Here is a 21467-nt window from a genome sequence, read left to right as displayed (position 1 = left end):
CAGGGACATCCTAGAAGCTTCTACCTGGAGTTCTGTACATACTTTCACCAAGCATTACCATTTGCCAATTTTCTCTAAATCCAGAGCTGGCTCCCATCCTTAGCTGTGGGAATCTACCCAAATGTAATGACTGCACCAGTGGAACACGAAGAACATAGTACAGTTGTGTAAACTTACCGTAAATGTAGATGTTAGTGTATTCACTGTTGCAGTCCTGGTTACCCTCCCTCCAGCCCCCTGACTTCGCTTGGCTATACCTCTTCTCTCATTTTCAATGCTTAAAAGCTTTTTGGTGTATTTGCTTTTTTGTTTGAGGTATAACCTTGTATATGTATAGATTTAATTGCTTCCCATTAGGGGGCACCTGACATCTGGGGCAAGAAAAACTGGTGTAATTACTTTGGCTGCATGTTTTATACCCCTGACGACCTGACGTCACGGAAGAAGAGACAGCAACTGGCACAGGACCCAAGACTTTGTTAATCAGGCCGACTGAGGGCTACCTGCAAGCAGATAACCCAAATGTAATGACTGCAACAGTGAATACACTCTAACATCTACATTTATGGTACAGCTGTACTTTTTCCATAAAGACAGGGTATCCCTTAGGACTAACCCATCCTTTATGGCCAAGGTGGTTAATGAACTCTCTTTAATCAGTGTATTCAACTACCCACCTTCTTACCCTGTCCACAAAATCACAGCAAGGATCCTACATTCCCTAGATGTTAAGACAACTGAGATTCTACCTGGACAAGATTGTCTTTACTGAAATCCGACCAGCGTTTCACTAACTTCCTCCCCATGTTGCTGGGTTTACTTGCTTCCAAGGAGATTCTGTTGTCTTGCATATCCAAATCCCTCCCCTTTTGCTACACCCACCATGGAAGGACTCTTTCCTCACCTGTAAAGGCCCATTCAGCCAGAGCCATGGCTTCATCAAAGGCATTCTTCATAGGGTTGGATAACAGAGCCATCCTTTAAGCAGCCACCTAGTCTACTGTTCATACTTTTACCAAACATTACAAACTGGATGCAATGTCTAGATCCAGAACTGGGTTTGCCAAACTCCTCCTACATGGCTACGAGAGTTCCTCTACTCCTTCCTCCTCCCTTCCCACTTGAGCTTTGGCACTCTCCCCCAAAGGAAGAATACTGCAGCAAGTGAATAGAAGGAAATAGGGAAGTTGTGTAAAATCTTACCATAACCATAGATGTTCTCTTCACTGCTGCAGTATTCTATCCCATCCGCCTTCTCCACTGCTGTCTCATCTTTCCCAGATGCACACACCACTGAAATCCTTCAGTTCTGAGGATGGTATGTGCATACGTTCATTTTATGTCCTCTGTATGACTGCAGCCTATGCCAGATGTACCATGTACCTTACGGTGTTGAAAGGCTTTCATATACTGGCCTGCGTCGGTTGCCTACTATCAGGGATATCACTCAAACGAAGAATATTGCAGCAGTGAAGATAAGGACATCTATGGTTATGGTAAGATTTTACAGAACTTTTCTTTCTTGAAGATTATCATTTGGTCCTCTGAAGAGGATGCCACTGCCACCAGAGAGGTTGCATCTGTCTTGAAAAATGCCCTTTCTCATGTCTTCAATTAGATATATTTTGGAGTTGTGGTTCTTGTCATTGTTTCAGCTTTGCTTTTTATTCTGTACTGATGACCTCTGTTTTAGCCATCACTCCTTTTTTTCTGAGAGAATTACATATTTGAATTTTCAGTTGGTGCGTTCATCTTTCATTCTTCCTCAATTTTGCATCGCTAGAATAGTATCCTGTTGATATGCTCAAACAGATGACCTGTTGCAGTAACAGAGTGGGACCATCCCATAAACACCATCAGCTTTTTTCTCCTTTACCAAAGCTATCAAAGATTGTAACGTCTCTAGCAGATGTTCCAGGTAGTGGTTTTGTTAGATTACATGTTCCTTGCACATGCACACAGTGTTTCCCTTCATATGTTGGCTACCAAATTCATGTCCCATAAATGAGTTCAGAAATTTGGATCCTACAAGAGTAATATGATGTGGTTATCCATATAGCCCTTCTAATCCTTCAGAAGATACCAGGCTACTGAACATTATATCCTCAATCTGCTCTATATTCATTTTTGAAGCACTACAGATACTGCATGCCCTAATAAAGGCCTTCTTTCACTGCTGTAGTGATGTTCTAGGTTCCATAATTGGTGATGTTTTCTTGATCTACTTCATTCAAAAAGAGCTTTTCTGCTTGTGGCTCTGCTCTTTAATGTGTGTGACACTAGAGTTACGTGAGAGAAGAAGCTGATAGTGTTTAAGTGGTACCATGACTCTGAGATGCACAGGTGCTCTGGCTACAGTATACGTTCTCCAGAAGGTGGTCTTGTCATGCATCTTTCAAAATCTATCTTTGTGGTTGGAACTAAGGGATATTTCGTACCTGTAAAAGGTGGTAAAGTCCAAAAATGGAATATTCTAGATGGCACTGTACCCAAAAGAGGGCAGAGGACAGCTTAGCTGTCAGGGCTAGCAGCCTGAAAAAATTCTGCATGTTAAATCCCCAGGGGTACCACTCTAGCACTGTCCGTCAATATTACCTTCTCACAGCTTTGTCTCTCAGGGTGACTACCCATAATTTCTGTGTTTTTGAGATGCCATCAAACAGTTGGCTTTCCCTCTATTACCAGAATGTAAGTTGTAATTTATAGAACACACCTGTCCTTAAACTTGATTTCTATGCTTGAATATGCTCTCACTCTTGTTTTTGGGGGTGCATACAAATCTGTCACAGAACATGTTAGTTAATCCGTTTTATTTCATTGTGAGAATGTACAGATGTTCATCGTGTTATACTGCTGCAGTCATCACACTTGGGTTATCCTGCCGTCAGGCGGTCCCGCAGTTGGCTGAATTCCAAAGTCTTGTTCCGGCGCCGGTTGTCGTCGCTTCTTCCCTGATGTTAGTGCGACACGGGGATAAAAGAGGCAGCCGACGCCATTTTCTTAAGTCTTTCTTGCTGCGTGGTGCCCGAAGCAGAAGCAGTTTGCAAGTGCCGGTCGGCTAGCTCCTGAGATTTTCAAATCGAATTTCAGCCCAGAGTCTTCTCTAAAGCTAAGTACCCCGTTGGGGAAACTTTTCTTACCTCAGACTGATGTCAGACAAAGTTAATAATTGCATTTCTTTTGGGGAAGCAAATACCTCATAAGGATTTTCATTCTTATTGTATTCCTTGTCTAGGTCCAGACCATGACGTCTCTGGTTGTCGGTTTTGTGCTAGGTTCAACAAATGTACAATCAAGCGTCTGGCAGATTTCGCCCGACATTATTTTGGCAGAAAATTTAACTATAGCATGTCGTCGGAGCAACCGACATCAGCAATGATTAAAAAACGCAAGGGTAAAGACAGGCAACCAAGGCCAAGACCAGATACCGAGGCCTCAGCAAGGCCTGCCAACGGTTCTCCGGTTTTCAGCGAGGCGCCTATGCGGCCCCTGACTACCGCTGAGTTAGAAATTCTGACTGCCTCCCAGACCGAATCAGCTGGGCCTCAGGAGCCGGTTCCTTCTCACCCCTTGGATGCCAACCCTGACTGTGATCCGGAGATTTTGGACAGGCCTTCGGTTTCTGAAGGTGTCTTCAAACTGACAACTATCTCCATTAAGTCTTATGATAAACTTAAAGCCCCCTTAAAAGTTAGGAAACTGGGTCCACAGACTCCCCCACAGGCCCCTATGCCTAAAAAACAGATGCTTAAGATGGCTGAAGATTTAATTACCCTTATCAGGGGTTCACAACCCCCTCCTGACAAAAGGCCTAGACTGGAGGAAGATTATCCTTCCTCTGACCAAGCATCCATTTCCTCAGCTAACTCTGAGGACCAGGATTATTCCTTCCCTCCTTTTGAAGACTCAGATGCTCTAGAGTCCATTCCCTCTGCCCCCCCCCCCCGAAGACTACTCTTTTGGGGAAACTTTACACACCATGAGGGAACACTTCCACTGGGAAGGCCAAGATTACTCTGACTCTAAGAAAAGACTCCGTGAGTGTTTTCTTCTCCCACAGCATAGACCCCTTGCAATTCCTCCAGTTTTAGACATTTTGGATGATGTTTACACCGAATCTGGTCTAAACCAAGATTCCTTACCTCCTGCACCAGCTAAACCAGACAGATACTACTGAGTTCCTGATTCTCATAAGTTTCTATATAAAAGCCCTGTTGCAGACCCCGAAACCATTTCTCAGGGTCCCAAATGGGTTAAGGCCTCTATTGCTAAGAATCCACTCCCTTCTGAAAGAGATTCCAGAGCATTAGAAAGATGGGGGAAGAAAGTGTATACATCTGCCACTTTGGCCATGAGGGCCTTAAGCTGCCAATTCCACATGCTAAAATACCAGCAGTACTTGATTACACACAGTTAAAGCAGAAAATGATCCCTCAGACAGATCAACCTGATTTCAAAGAGATGCAGGATTTGTTGCATGCAGCAGAACAGGTGGGAAAGTATACCTTAGTGTGGTTTTGATTCATTGGAAGCCTCATGTAGAGCAGCTGTCACAGGATCTGTAATACATAGACATGCTTGGCTAAAAGAGCAAGCCTTACCAGAACATGTCAAAGCAAAGTTATTGGATGCTCCATTGCAGAAAGATGTGTTATTTGGTGTCAAAGCAGATGAAGTTTTAAAGAAAATGGAAGAAAAGGCAAAATCTATGCAGACAGTTAAAGATTTTTTGCAGGTACAACCTCCTTGTTTCAGCAGAAACTGGCCATCAAAAAACTGGTCCTTTCCTGCATCAGACAGACCCCAAAGGGGTAGGTACAGATGCCCAAGGGGCAGAGGCCAGCCACAAGGTTCTTTCAGGCCTAGACAATGGCATACAACAACTCAGAGGTGGAGACGAAAGATCTCAACCCTTCAGGAAACAAACACAATGACTTCCCTCTTCGCCTGCCAAGCAAATTGCCCTGGCAGCACTTTTGGGAGGAAAACTGGCTCTATTTCCACAAAATTGGCACATCATAACAAAGGACAAATGGGTTCTGGATATTATTACCCGAGGCTACAGATTTCATTTTCACACTTTACCACGGATGAGAGGCATGCCAAATCTGTCTCCAAACCAATGGGCAGAGGCACAAACGCAAATTTCAGCTCTCATGGATATGAAAGCAATTCAAAAGGTATCTACAAAGGAGCAAGGTCAAGGTTTTTACTCAAGACTATTTCTAGTACCAAGAAAGGACAAAGCCTGGAGACCCATTTTAGACCTCTCATTTCTAAACACATACCTGGAGGTACCCAAATTCAAAATGCTCATACTACAGCAGCTTCTTCCCATGCTGGGCAAGGAGTCTTGGCTGGTAACGTTGGACCTCAGAGGCATACCTGCATGTCCCTATCAGACAAGATTGCAGAAGATACCTCAGATTTTTGGCAGGTACAATGCATTATCAATTCTCTGCATTGCCCTTTGGCTTATCTACTGCGCCAGAGTATTTACGAAATGCCTGGCATCAGTAACTGCATACTGCAGACAACGAGGAATGCACATTTATCCATATCTGGATGACTGCCTGATCCAAGCGGACAGCAAGGCCATTCTATTAGCAGCTTTGTTACAAATGCCAGATGCTGTAAGTTGCCTAGGCTACACAGTAAACAAAAAGAAGTCAAAGCTAATACCCTCACAACACATAATATTCCTGGGTGCCAGCTTAAATACAACGGCCCAGGTGGCTTATCTCACGCCAGATAAACAAAAACAACTGACTCAATACTTCCAAAAGATGGCAACTTTTACCCAGCTCACTGCAAGGAAAATCCTGCAGGCATTGGGGTTCATGGCATCCTGCATTCAACTAATTCCACATGCAAAGATGCATATGAGGAAATTACAATGATACCTGAAAAGTGTATGGACTCAACACAGGCACAGCCTCGAAACAAGTATACCTCTCATTCCCTGCCTTCAAAAAGAGTTCCTGTGGTGGGCTCAAGCATGTCAAATAAACAAGGGTCTTCCTTTTGTCTTTCCTCCAGCAAACCAAACTATGACAACAGATTCTTCAGACTACGCCTGGGGAGCACACATGGCAGGACAGTGCATACAGGGCAAATGGTCTGTAAAACAAATGCATCTACACATCAACCAAAAGGAGATGCTAGCTGTGCAAAATGCACTGACAGCCTTCAAGGACCTCTTGCATCCAGGACAACTACTAAGGACAGACAACACCACAGTTATGTGGTACATAAACAAAACAGGGAGGAACACACTCCTACCCTTTGTGCAGTCAGGCAATGACCTTGTGGAACACAGCATTGACTTACCAGGTACAACTGCAAGCACAGTTCCTGGCAGGAAAGGAAAACATATTGGCAGACGAATTAAGCAGAAATTTGGCAGATCCTCACGAGTGGAGACTACACCCACAAGTATTTTCAATGATAACTCAAACGTGGGGCCGCCCAGACATAGATCTATTTGCCTCCCCCAACAATTGCCAACTACAAAAATTTTGCACAAGGACTTATCATTCTCTAGCCTGGAAAGTGGACACCCCATCATTCAGTTGGACAGCATTGATAGTCTATGCCTTCCCACCACTACCTCTCTTGACCAAGGTATTACTGAAAGTCAGATCAGAGGGACCACAAATGATCCTCATTGCGCCGGACTGGCCACGTCAGCACTGGTACCCATTACTAAGGACCTTGACTCGCAGCCCTCCATGGATCTTACCTCAATTCCCGCTTCTGTTGACTCAGCAAAACTCTCAGATCCTTCACAGTCAGCTCAGGACTTTAAATTTAGCTGCATGGAGAATGCCTTGAATTATCAATCAACACTTCTCTCAAAGGACGTCCTGAATGTCATTTTGGAGGCCAGGAGGCCCAGCACCAGAAAAACGTACTCAGACAAATGGAAAATATTTTGTGCATGGAACCAGGCTAAAGGCCAAAATCCTGGGATACCAAACATTCCTCAAATACTGCAATACTTAACTGAGATGCTACACAAAGGCCTTTCTTTCTCATCCATTAAGATCCATGCTTCAGCCATTTCAGCTCAATATAATACGGATCCCCCCATATTCTCACACCCTTTACTAAGGCAGTTTCTCAGAGGGGCTAAGAATATAAGACCCCCCAGAAAACACCCAACGCCAGCTTGGGACCTCAACTTTGTTTTAGAAAATTTAATACTGCCTCCTTTCGAACCAGCCTTCTCAGCAGAACTACAATACTTGTCCTGGAAAACAGCTCTGTTGCTGGCTATTGCCTCAGCACGCAGGGTCTCAGAACTACAGGCACTTATGGCAGTGGAACCTTTCATCATTTTCCATCAGGACAGAGTCTCTTTACGAGCTAACCCTACCTTTATGCCAAAGGTAGTATCCAGTGTAGCTTTGAATCAGACCATTCATTTACCCACCTTTTATCCAAACCCCCAGAATAAAGGAGAAAGACTCCTTCACTCTTTGGACATTCACAGACAGCTACATTACTATTTGGATAAGACAAAGACCTTCAGAAAAACTGACCAACTCTTTGTATCCTATGCTGCAGGTTCACAAAAAGGAAAGGCTATTTCAAAACAGACCATCTCCAAATGGATAGCACATTGTATCCGCTTTTGCTACTCGCACCATGGTAAAGCAGTGCCTGTTAATATTAGGTCCCATTCTACCAGGGCTGCAGCAACCTCAGCAGCCTTTCTCAGGGGGGTTCCAACCAAGGACTTTCTTGAGGCAGCTACTTGGAGTTCAGTGCACACCTTTACCAAGCACTACCGCCTTCCATTATACTCAAAAACCAGAGCTGGTTTTGCCACTGCAGTTCTGCAGGGCATCCTAGCTTCACCTAACCCAGTTTAGTACCAGCCACCCATCCATAGCTTTGGGATTCAACCCAAGTGTGATGACTGCAGCAGTATAACATGATGAACATAGTACAGTTTTGTACCTACCATAAATGTAGATGTTAGAGTGTATATCCTGCTGCAGTCCAGGTTACCCTCCCACCATCCCCTCTACATACCAGGGTGTTAGCTATAACTCCATGTACATCAGTCTGTTGGATGCATGTCTATATGGTGTATTTGCTAACAGCTAGTACTATTGTTTATCTACTAAGGTATTTTTGCATAGTTATTTGTATTGCCTTCCTAGTTGGGGCACCTGACATCTGGGGCAAGAAAAACTGAAGAAAATGGCGTCGGCTGCCTCTTTTATCCCCCTGTCGCACTGACGGGGAAGAAACGACGACAACCGACGCCGAACCAAGACTTTGGAATTCGGCCGACTGAGGGACCGCCTGACGGCAGGATAACCCAAGTGTGATGACTGCAGCAGTATATACACTCGAACATCTACATTTATGGTAGGTACAAAACTGTACTTTATGCATCCCTTTACAAAGTAATTTAGCTTTTCATTTGATCTTGTTACCAGCTGTCTGCCTTTGCAACCATGTGGTTAATGGCAGCTGTTTTCTCTTGGCCAGTGACTAAATACTTGCCGCCTATTATCATAGCGAACTAGAATTTGTTCCTTTAAACCTACAGTTTTCGTTAAACACCAATGAAAATGTATTTTTCGAAACTGTTTATTTACTGACATTTGTTGACCGGGTTAGTCCAGCTGGGCTTGTGGCCCGTTTTCAGTGGAGACATGAGGAGAAAAGCTCCAAGAAACAATACAGTTTACAAAACCAGACACTATATACATTCATAGTATGTTAAGAAATTGGTAATACAATAACAGAAATTCAACGAGCAAAATGCCCACTTGTAATTATATCTATCTTATGTTTACAGACTAGAGATTTATTTACATATTTACAACAAGAGTTTGGTCAATTAAAATGAGAGTAGAGTAGAGAATCTGCTGATAGAGGGAATATATTGACAGTCTGGTTACAGACATGGTTCCCAAGCAGAAGAGGTTAGGTTGGGGCTTGACAAGGACAGATTTTGGTATTAAGAAGATGATTGAGTACCACTTCTCATTTAGAAACTGTGTTGAGGAACGTAGCAGACCATGACACTTCAGATTTAAACTTGGCCTACATGAAACAGCTACACGTGGCTGGCTGATCACTTTCCTTTTCCACAGTGTCAGTCACAAACATTGATTTTATTTTGTTAGTTTACTGAGAAAGTCAAATGGGGCCCACAGGGTACCCATTGTCAGTGGAGGCCTAGGGGAAAAGCTCCAGTTTATATCGCAAAATGAATTTTACAGCTGTATAGTACAAAACATGTTGCTGATGACATTTTACATTACAAAAGTCATGCAGACGTTTCATATTGTAGTGTAATACAGAAAGACATTTTGTATTTGAAATTCTGTACTGCAACAAAACATCTTACTATATGAATAGTGAGAGTAAAATAAAAGAAATGCATAGATGTTAAAAAAAGATATATGCTTGTCATGCATAAAACCTTTTTTTTTTCTGTAGCATTTTTTTCTTGCTACACAGTGGTGCCTTAGTGCAGTTTCAGATTTAATCTATTTCTGGATTTGTCTTTGCATGTATTTTCAGGTCCTAACTGCAGGTTTTAACTTGGTCAAGGCTGTACAATCTCTCAGTAGGCTTTTAGTTAAGGAGTGTATGGAGACTTAGGGCTGCTGTGCATTCTTTTATTGGGACCAGGAGTCATTGAAGTGCATAGACTGTATGAACCACATTGTTTTAATCACTTGAGATGTGGCTTTGGTTTGGTACAGTAAATGTATTATTTTGCAAGAGGATGCATTTAGTGGTCATGGTACTACATTTGTAATGTTTAAGCTGTCTTTGGCCTGGGCTATAGCTGATGTTTTTGGACAAGTGATCTGTTTTTTTTTTTTCTCCTCTGTTACAGAACTTAACTAGTGGTGATGACTTACATTTCCACATTGAATATCCACTACTTGCTTGTAGATGAATGCCAAGTAGTTTCATGCTGTATTTATTTGCATTGCTTCATGCTTTTCTACCACAGACTGCTCGGGCATCTGATTGTAGATTAGTCTAGAATCCTTGTCACCACATTTACAAACCAAGTATTCAGCATTGTCCATATTGGTGGTAGGTCTGTTTTAAACTTAATTCTTTAATGTTTCACCACTTTGTAAATTGTATTATTTTCTTCCCTTTTTTTTTAGGCTGTTACCAAGGACATGTTTGATGAAGCACTTCGTGCCTTGGCTGATGAGGACTTCCTAACAGTGACCGGAAAGACTGTTCGTTTGCTTTAAGAATTCCATGTAGTAGTAGTAAATTACTGCTTTTAATGGATTTTTATCTGTGACTTTCCAAAAGTAGTTGACTGCAGGATTTTGGATAGCCCATAGTTTCATGTGAGGATTTCACTCACTGTCATTGCTGTAAATAGCAGATTGTCTTGTATTTTTGATATTATTTGGATTGCTGAATGCTTTTGAAGAGAGAAATTTGTACATTTCTTTAGAATGCTTTTACTCTTCGACTATCCTAAAGGGATAGACCGTTGCCTAGGTTACATTTGGTATGAACTGAAACCTAGTCAGTTTTTCTGCTTTTAACCATAGTAGAAAGTTATTTAACTTTGTTTGGAACCACGAGTTTACCTTGCAGGCTTTCCTGTGTAACCAGACATGACCCACGGTGCACCATATTGTTTTTCTATGGCACAAAGTGGATTTCCTCGTTTTCCTTGATGTTGGTGAATCGAAGTTCACTGGATGTTTCAAAACTTTTTTTTTTTTTTTCCATGAGATCAGTTCTTCTGGGAACTAGAATAATTTTTACACATTGGCACAATCTCTTCAGTTGCAACAGTTCTCACATTTTACGGTCCTTGTCTCACTTATGACTTGGGCAATGAAAATGGTGAGGATCCTGGATTAGAGAAATTCCGTTTTGAAGATGTCATTTGGAGCTGTGGCACTTAATCAGATCATTGTGCTTCACTTTTTTGTATATAGGAGAGAGAAGTTTGTACATTGCACATTAAATAAAGAATTTATACACATGCAGAGCTTTAAGGTTTTTGTTTTGGCATTCCTAACATTTCATTTGTTCCCCTTATTTACGTGTAAGCTGATTTAACCAGATTATTTCTGAAAGTAAGTTGTAAACTTTTTCAGTGCAGTTTACTTTGTGACTTGCACAACAGGAAACTGACTTCTGCTATCTGTTCTTAAGACCAACTCTGCAACTTTTTTTTTTCTTTAAGCATTCTTGGATGCTGCAAGTTCACTCCACTTGGAGGCAGTTTTTTTTTCTGCAGTTTCATCAGATTATTATTTGATTTGGAAAATACTTTTATTGGTTGAAATATGAAGGTACCTGAGTGAGCACTCCTCTCCAAAGCACATCTCTCATTCAAACTGTTAACACTTAAAGAACCACGAAAGGTGTATAAAAAACCTAGAGTCTTGTCTTGCTAAGAATTGGTTAACATGGAATTAGGTCTAGTACCAGATGGAAAAACGCATCAAAAGTCATGATATTTAATGTTGAAATCTTAAAATGCTAAAATCAAAATACCCGGTCTCCATATGTGATGAGTGCTGATCCTGATGCCCTCGCAACGTTCCCAAGTTTTAATAATTGGAGTAATATTTGGTTGTGTACTCTAGCAGTGTGCATATGTAATACAGGCATGCTATTAATAAAGTTCAACATTTTTATATGGCAGGATTTTGCCTTCAGTGTACTACTGTTCAGAGATGTCATACTTCTGCCAGAGGTATATGCCTTCTTTAAATGGTTAACAGATACCCCACCTAATGGGAATCTCCACCTTGGAACTTTTTTCCTATTTTAATGCAGCAAATGGCATTAAGTGCTTTAAAATACTTTTTGTTTTTTCCCCAAAATGGAAATCTTGAGGTCTGCCATATTAAAGTGCAGAAACTTAACTAGGGTGGGGCAAAGTGAGTAGTTTCCCTGGGCACAAGGTGTTAAGGGATTTTCAGTGGTGCAATACTGGTGAATCTGTGCTGGTATTTCTTGAATACTGGTACAGAAATTAATGCCGATATGCCACTTAATTTTCTGAGTCACTGGGCCACTATGGTATCCTGCACTTTAATGGCTCTTATGTCCAGGATGTATGTAAGAAAATCCCAGTGTTACGGGAGGAACAGTTAGTACCAGTATCTACTTGGAAAGTGTTTCACTCCTCCCTTTTTGTGGTGGAAGGAATATCCAGATGAGTAATAGAGATGTCCTTACTGAAGTCACTGTTGCAGTATTCCTGATGTGAGTCGTCACCGCAACATCTGTCTAGTATACCAAAGCTTTACTTTTCCTAGGTCATACATCCACATGACCTATTCTTGTGTATGTTGGGGTGTAAAGATGGACATACGAGCAAGGATCCTCCAGACTCTCACTGCTGGCCCAAACGCAGGTTGTGCATCCATCAGTTTGCTTCGCTTCATTCAGTTGTCTAGATAAGTGCCCTGTTGGGAAGCCTTCCTTTTTCTTTCAATGTTCTTCTTTCGACTTCTGGTTAGGGGTTGCCACAGTGGAACTCCGGTCTGCTAATTATTGAATTTATAGATGTCAGGATGGAAGTGTGGGTGTGGTAGGCAGATTCTGTACAAGGACTTTGTATACCAAGTGTCTTTTTTCCTAGGCCAGAACACTGTCACAAATTTTGCTCTGTTAATTGTTTTTTTCCAAAAACCCTTGGCTAAACTTTCTACTCTCAGCATCTTTCTTGAGATCCAGCATCTCAACTGCTTGGTCCAATCCAAAATGTCAGACTTCACTTTGTTGGACATCCCTCTCCTACCAAATAAACAGAGGCCTCAAATGGCTCTGCAGTCCAGTGTTTGACTGACGTACCCGCTGAGACTCCAGAAGCTGTGGTACATCAGGCTACTTCTGAGTTGCCCACTATCGCTACACCATCAGAGGTCATTATGTCTTCTGAGGCCTTGCAAAACTACTAATATGTCAGAGGAACTCCATTTCAGAAGGACTGCAGTGTCCCTGAAATTCTAGTTAAAGAAACCCAGGGCTGTCTAATAGGTCAGACATGGTACCAAACCTCCATCTCTTCAGGTGGACATTTTGCCTAAAAAAAGGCAGGAAGCTAAGCATGTGGCCTCCCCTCCTCAGCAGTTAGAGAGGAGGATGGATGGACTTCTCACAAGGGTTGTTTAAAGCTATTATGTCTTGTAGCCCTCTTCCTTCAGGTCTCTACAACCACAGGCTGCTACTTTAGTTTGCTCTTCCTGTGATGAGGAGCTGTAATTATGACCATTCTGTGGGCTATTCCTCTGCTGCATTCTCCTGGGAAAATCTCTGATGAAGGTGATTCTCTGTCAACTGATCCATATAGAGGAGGCTACCTTTGGAGTGACTACAAAATGTGATGAAAAGCTGTGGCAGTCCATGCAGATCTGATTAAAAGTGGCATCGCACCCTCTTGGAAATGGGCACCCCTGGCCCTACCCCAGTTCCACTTCTCCCTGAAGCTTTCCTGGGTGTGTTGGTCCACGTCTTCTGTCCCTGATTCTCAACCACCAGTTCCTAAGAGACCAGACAGGTTTTACAAGGTCCCTGATCTTAAATATCTATACAAGAAACCAGTGGCAGACAATTTTGCAGTATCTCTCTTCAGATAAGTCCTCCAAGTTTCTGTCTAGTGCTAATGACCTACCAACTGATAAAGATAGTAGGTCCATAGATAGGTGGGGAAGAAGGTTTACACCTCTAATACCCTTACCTTTAGGGCAATTAATTACCAGACTCCAATGACAGAGTATTTGATTTCTGTTCATAACTCTGTAAACCAAGTTATCTTGGATCCTCCTACAGCAAACTGTAAGCAACAGATGCAGAGCTTACTTTTGCAGTCCACTCAGATTGCCAGGCACAGCATTAAGTGCAGCTTCAGTGCTGTGGATGCTGCTTCTAGGGCAGCTGCCACTGGAGCAGTTATTTGCAGATATGCATGGCTTCGCAGTCAGTTTATACTTTAAAATTTTTGATTCAAAAATCCTCAAGTCTCCTTTGACAAAGATTTGTTTGTCCCTTAGGAGGTCAGTCTTTTCAAAACTCTCCCAAGACCAAGCTAAGACCATGAAAGACTGCAACTAGATCTTAATCTACTCTGTTCCTAGATGCCATGTTAACTACCCAGCTAAATGGACCTCCTTTATTAGAACTGACCAGAGGACAATCCAGAAACGAAAGAAAACACCCAGAAAAAGATACTCTGAAAAATCCCAAAGAAAGCCACCAGCTGGGTCACTGCACTTTGGAGTTAAAAACGTGACTACCCATGCAGCATTCCTGCTCTGTCCCCAGCCCCATCACCTCCCCCTTTCTTTGTTTGTCAGAGTTCATGGCCCGGCGGGTAGCTATTACCACAGACTTGGGTTATTTCCAGAGTCTGTGATGGCTGTACGCCATGTCTTGGGAAGTCATTCCTTCTCTGAGAAGCATGCCACTACCTCCTCAAAACCAAATATCCCTTCTGACTCCCATTATTCAAGACCTCCTGAATCAGGGCATCAAGCAAGTACCAAAAGAATCCTTGGGAAAAGGGCTTTATTCCAAGATTTTTCTAGTCCCAAGGAAACAGGAGTAATGAAGACCAATACTAGACTTGTCCATCCTCATCCTAAACACTTAACTGAAGTTACCATCTTTCAAAATACTCTTCAGACTCCTCTACTTTTCATCCTCCCACAGACTGTCATTAGACCTCAAAGATGCCTACCTACATGATGTCCTTCAAGGATGCATCTGCAGTCCTTACAAATGGGTTGTCCTGTCAGGCAGCCCTTCGGTTGGCCGGATTCCAAAGTCTGGGTCTGGCCTCAGCTGGTGTCGAACTTCACCCGACGTCATAGCTGCAGCTTTTCGGGTATAAAGGCATCAGCCGACGCCATTTTCCCCAGTCTTTCTTGCCGCGTGGCGCCCGAAGCAGAAGCTGTTCGCAAGTGCCGGTCGGTCAGATCCAGAGATTACTACTACCGAATACTACTTCGAAGACTTCTAAAAAGCTAAGTACCCCGTTGGGGACTCTTTCTTGCCTCAGCCGATGTCAGAAAAAGTGAATAACTGTTTAACTTGTGGGAAACAAATACCTCAAAGATTTCCACTCTTACTGCTTACCTTGTTTAGGCCCAGACCACGACGTAGCAGCTTGTTTAGCCTGTGCTTCTTTTAACCGACGGACGCTTAGACGTCGGTCGGAGTTTGCTGAACAGTTTTTCGGCTCTGATTTCGCGTACATTATGCCGTCGGATCCTCCGACTTCACAAGTTGCTAAAAAACGCAAAGAAAAGGACTGACACTCGCGGTCCGTGGTTTCGTCCGAAACCGCGGTTAAGCAAACCGCGAGTGTCTCTGTTTCGGCAGAAACCGAGCAAGCGGTCCTAACTTCAGCCGAATCCATGCCTTCTACCGAGGCCTCTTCTAACCTGGTAGAATCGGCCTCTGAAATCCTACCTGCTGCTGTGGCTTCACAGGAATTATCGGACACCATTCCCCTGGATGTTTCAACCCCTGCACGTGGTGCTGCTAGGCCTCCTGCAGCCATGTCCATAAAGGCCTTTGCCAGGGCTAAAGCAGCCAAAACTTCTAAGTCTGTGCCTGTTAAGCCCCCCTCTCACAGGCCCAATTCCAGTTCCCAAATGCTTTCTCTGGCAGAGGATCTCATCTCTTTAATAAGGGGATCCCAACCTCATCCAGACAGGGCCTCTCAACCTCCTCCAGAAAAGAGACCTAGAGCAGAGCCCCCTGAACCAGTGTCCTCGGATGATTCCTCTGATGATTCAGATGATACAGACCATCCAGAGGCTCCTTTTTCTCCATATGAAGACTCTGATGCTGAGGAGTCGATTCCGTCTGCCTCTCCACCTGAGGAATTCTCCTTTGGGGAAACCTTACATGCCATGAGGGAGCAATTTCAGTGGCAGGGACAAGATTTCTCAGACTCTAGGAAAAGACTTAGGACTTTTTTGCATTTGCCACAACATAGGCCTTTAGCTATACCTCCAGTCCTTTCTGTTGTAGATGATGCATTTAATGATGCTTGTACTGCTCCTGATACTTTACCTCCAGCCCCTGCTAAGCCCGATAAGTTCTACAGGGTCCCGGACACACATCACCATCTATACAAGGCTCCTCTTGCAGATCCCAAGACTATCTCCCAGGGGCCTAAAGCAGCAGCATCTATCTCTGTTAAAAATCCCCTCCCCTCTGAAAGGGAGTCCAGGTCCTTAGAGAGATGGGGTAAAAAAGTACACACCTCTGCTAACTCTGTCAGCTAGGGCATTGAACTGTCAGTTTCATGTGATCCAATATCAGGAGTTTATGCTTGATCAGTTAACTAAGAAACTGTCCTCTGATGAATCTTTAGATAATAAATATGTTCTAGAAATGGTGCATAACATTCAACAGGTTAGTAACCATTCTTTAAAATGCGGCTATGATGCACTGGAGGCCTCCTTTAGATCAGCCATGACTGGCACAGTTATCAGAAGGCATGCATGGTTGAAAGAACAGGCCTTGCCGGATCATGTTAAAGCAAAACTATTAGATGCTCCTATGGATAAGGTCAATTTATTTGGTTCTCCTGCTCAGCAGGTACTGAAGAAAATGGAAGAGAAGGCAAAATCAGTACAAACAGTGAAAGATTTCTTACAGGTTCAGCCTCCAAGGTTTAGCAGGAACTGGCCCTCCAAAAATTGGTCCTTTCCAGACTCCTCTAAAGCACAGAGAGGCAGGAACAGGCGTTCAAGAGGCAGAAATCAATCCAGAGGTGGGGCCTACAGGGGACGCCAGTGGCAGGGTAACAACCAGCGAGGCACAGACTCAACTACTACCTCTGCAACAGGACAATCACAGTGACTTAGCTCTGGCACTGCCTACCAGGGAACAGATAGCAGCACCCTTAGGCGGAAAGCTAGCTTTATTTTCAAAAAACTGGCACTGCATCACAAGAGACAAGTGGATTTTGCAAACTATAGACCAAGGTTACAGGTTTCATTTCCATACTTTACCAGGAAAAAGAGGAATGCCAAACCTACCACCAAACCAAAAGACAGAAGCTCTAAATCAAATAGCTCAATTAACAAAAATGAGAGCTGTGGAAAAGGTACCATCTATGGAACAAGGAAAGGGATTTTACTCCAGACTCTTCCTGGTACCAAGAAAAGAGAAAAATTGGAGGCCTATTCTCGACCTGTCCGCTTTAAACACATACATCATTGTTCCAAAATTCAAAATGCTGACCCTACAGCAACTTCTTCCCATGCTGGGCAAGGAGTCTTGGCTGGTGACTCTAGATCTCAAGGAGGCATACCTGCACGTCCCCATCCGACCAAATTGCAGAAGATACCTCAGATTTCTTGCAGGATCAGAGCATTATCAATTCTCAGCATTGCCCTTTGGCTTATCTACTGCACCCAGAGTGTTCACGAAATGCCTGGCATCAGTAATCGCTCATTGCAGGCTTCAGGGAATCCAAATTTATCCATACCTGGACGACTGCCTGATACAAGCGGACAACAAAAACAAACTAGCAGAAGACTTACAAAGAGTCATTTACTTGCTGCAAGCCCTGGGATATACAGTCAATATAAAAAAGTCAAGGCTGACTCCATCCCAAAGAATAACGTTCTTAGGTGCAGAATTGGACACAACAAAGCAGATGGCATTCCTAACTGCAGAAAAACAAGAACAACTTCCTCTCTACTTCTTGGCATTAACAAATCAGAGCCAACGAACAGCAAGAAAGGTACTACAAGCCCTGGGCTTCATGGCATCCTGCATAATTCTGGTCCCTCATGCCAGACTGCATATGAGAAAGCTACAGTGGTACCTGAAGAATTTATGGTCTCAACACAGGCACAGCCTAGAAACCAAAATACCACTAATCCCATGCCTGAAACAAGAGTTCCTATGGTGGGCTCAGGCATGTCAGTCAAACACAGGATTGCCCTTTTACAGCATTCAACCAAGCCAAACCATCACAACGGACGCCTCAGACCTCGGTTGGGGGGCCCACATGCTGGACAAGTGCATACAAGGCCTATAGACTCAAGATCAGCTGCACCTGCACATAAATCTAAAGGAAATGCTGGCAGTAAAACTGGCAATCCAGAATTTCAGACCATTCCTCCAAGAAGGGCAGTTGATGATAAGGACAGACAACACCACAGTCATGTGGTACATCAACAAACAGGGAGGCACACACTCATATTCTCTATGCCGGATGGCACTGGACCTATGGAACATGGCTCTGAGCTACAACATTCAGTTGCAAGCAATTTTTGTACCGGGAAAAGAAAACATCCTAGCAGACATATTAAGCAGAACTACCACGGATGCCCACGAATGGATGCTACACCCGGACATCTTCAAGGCCATCACAAGGAAATGGGGACTACCACAAATAGACTTATTTGCATCCCCACTCAATCATCAGCTCAAGAAATTCTGCACAAGGATGTACCACCCACTTGCTTGGAAGGTGGACTCTCTATCCTTCAGTTGGAAAAGCCTAACAGCATATGCATTCCCACCCCTTCCTTTGATGCACAAGGTGCTATTAAAAATCAAAGAGGAACTTCCAAGGATCATTCTGATAGCTCCAGACTGGCCAAGACAACATTGGTACCCATTACTGAGGAGCATGTCTCTGGGACAAATGTGGACACTACCCCTGATCCCATTGCTGTTAACACAGAACGGCTACAACACCCTGCATCCAAACCTGAAAACTCTGCAGCTGACTGCCTGGAACATTACATAAGAGCAACTAACCCAAATTTATCCCAAAGGGTTAAAGACATTATCCTTGAGGCCCGCAGACCTTCAACTAGAAGAAATTATGCAGGAAAATGGAAAAGATTTCTCATTTGGAGTACTGAAAAGGGAAAATGTGTCAATGGTAAACATAGCCAACATCCTGGAATACTTGGCAGACCTCTTCCATACTGGCCTGTCCTATTCCTCCATCAAGATACATGCATCAGCTATTTCGGCAGAATACAGCTTCGATCCCCCTGTCTTCTCGCATCCTTCGCTCAGACAGTTTCTGAGAGGAATTAAAAATGTAAAACCTCCTAGGAAACCACCATTGCCAGCATGGGGCTTTAACTTTGTGCTAGAAAAATTGACACTTCCTCCTTTCGAACCAGCAGCAACAGCAGAACTACAATACCTATCCTGGAAGACTGCTTTCCTGCTGGCAATCACCTCCGCAAGAAGGGTTTCTGAACTACAGGCTTTAATGGCAGTACAACCCTTCCTGATCTTCCATCAAGACAGTGTGTCCATGAGAACAAATCCTACATTTATGCCTAAGGTGGTATCCAGAGTGTCTTTAAACCAGGCCATCCACCTACCTACATTCTTCCCCAACCCACAGAACAGGGGGGAAAGACTGTTGCATACTCTGGATGTACATAGACAGTTACACTACTACCTGGACAGAACCAAGGTCAATAGAAAAACTGATCAGCTTCTGGTAGCATATGCAACAGGAAGGGAAGGAAAAGCAATTTCAAAACAGACAATCTCCAAGTGGATAGGAAATTGCATCAGATTTTGTTACTCCTACCATGGAAAGCAAACTCCAGAGAACATCAGGCCTCATTCTACAAGGGCTACAGCCACTACCACAGCTTTCTTACGAGGAGTGGCTACCAAGGACATTATAGAGGCTGCTACTTGGACCTTCGTGCATACATTTGCCAAGCATTATAACTTACCCTTATATTCTAGATCCCGAGCAGGATTTGCCACTGCTGTTTTGCAAGGGATCCTAACAACAACATAATTTATTCTTCCTCCTCCCCTAGTTTGGCTATGGTATTCTACCCATTTGTAAGGACTGCAGATGCATCCTTGAAGGACATAGTACAGTTTTGTACCTACCATAAATGTAGATGTCCGAACAGGAATGCATCTGCAGTCAGGATTACCCACCCTCCTTCCCCTCTGAGGTATTCCTAGGGTATTTGCCCATCTAATAGCTAGCTGGGGGGGGGGATCTATTATGGTGTATTTGTTTGTATATATGTACATACATGCTTATTTTTTGTTTGCTCTCTGTTTGGAAACATTGGCATTTATCCAAAATTTAGCTATCCAAGAGGGCAACTGGCATCTGGGGCAAGAAACACTGAGGAAAATGGCGTCGGCTGATGCCTTTATACCCGAAAAGCTGCAGCTATGACGTCGGGTGAAGTGCGACACCAGCCGAGGCCAGACCCAGACTTTGGAATCCGGCCGACCGAAGGGCTGCCTGACGACAGGACAACCTATTTGTAAGGACTGCAGATGCATTCCTGTTCGGACATCTACATTTATGGTAGGTACAAAACTGTACTTTCCCATTCGTCCCTCTTTCAGGAAATTCCACAGGCTTTCTTTTGGCTCCTCTCATTTTCACTTTACTGCTCTGCCTTTTGGTCTTTCCACAGTCTCGAGTGTTCACAATGTGCCTAGCACCTGTAGTAGCTTTCTGCCACACTCCAGGAATTCAACTTCCCCTCCTCTGATCAGGCTGTTTCCCAGAGATTAGTCTTTAGCATTTTCAGTTCACCCTCCCATCTTCTGACGGGTGTTGGTTTCACTAAAAACTACAAAAAAAATCTTCACACATGGCTTCTGCACAAGACCTGTTTCAGGGATGTAGGCTGGACATCAAGAAAATGCATGCCTTCCTGCATTAGGAGAAGGTTCTAAGCCTGTCCAGTCACTTCCAGGACCTGTTTTCCTCAACCCATTGCTCTGTAAGGGAGATGCTAAGGACTTTGGATTTAATGGCAGCCACCATCCCTATGCTTCCCCTGTCCAGACTCCACATGAGGAAAATTGAGTTGCTACCCTGAAGTCTGTGTGGTCCCAGCATTATCACCCCTTAAACACTTCTCTTATCTCAAGGCACTTGTGGTGGATGGGGACAGGTAATCCTCAACCCAGGATTGCCTTTCATACCTCCACTTCCTCTTCAACAGGTTCACACAGACTCTTTGGATGAAGCATGGGGGGGGTATGGACAGGATCGCACAGAGTGCAGGGGAAATGGCAGCCCTAGTTCCTGAAGGAACATAGCCTGAAAGAAATAATGGCCCTTCTGCAAACTCTTCAGATTCTCCCACATTTGGAGACCAGGACCACCCCAAGTATACACAAATGACGACACAGTCGTGGTGCATAAACAGGGAGGCACCAGGTCATACAAACTTTGCAGGTTAGCAGGAGGAGTGGAATTTGGCAGCACAAATGCACATCGTGCTGTGAACCACATACATCCCCCTCAGGACTGTGTGCTCGCAGGCTGCTAGAGTCACTCCTTGGTGAGTACTTCCATGGGTAACCTTTAACATAGAGGTCTTCCACAAATTCTCGCTTCTGTGTGGCACTCCAGTTCTCTGGTACTTGGGCGCTTTAGTAGCCCCTGATGCCTGCTTCTGTTTTGCATGCTACTAGAGACCCTTTCGGAGTCCGCTATG

General features: G+C 43.7%; 1 protein-coding gene across 2 annotated transcripts in view; it reads left to right on the top strand.

The window, feature by feature from the left end:
- The window catches only part of MCM4 (minichromosome maintenance complex component 4), a 314512-nt gene extending 303510 nt beyond the window's left edge, over positions 1-11002 (top strand). For both annotated transcript variants that reach the window (XM_044065228.1, XM_044065227.1), the window contains exon 17: positions 10155-11002. In XM_044065228.1, coding sequence (XP_043921163.1) covers positions 10155-10247 — 93 coding nt within the window. In that variant the 3' untranslated portion in view covers positions 10248-11002. The remainder of the gene's footprint in view (positions 1-10154) is intronic.
- The last annotated feature ends 10465 nt before the right edge of the window (positions 11003-21467 follow it).

The sequence above is a fragment of the Protopterus annectens genome, chromosome 3.part0, assembly GCF_019279795.1.
Source record: "Protopterus annectens isolate FY-2018-M chromosome 3.part0, PAN1.0, whole genome shotgun sequence".
Classification (NCBI taxonomy): Eukaryota; Metazoa; Chordata; order Ceratodontiformes; family Protopteridae; genus Protopterus; species Protopterus annectens.
This window is presented reverse-complemented; position numbering and strand designations above follow the sequence as displayed.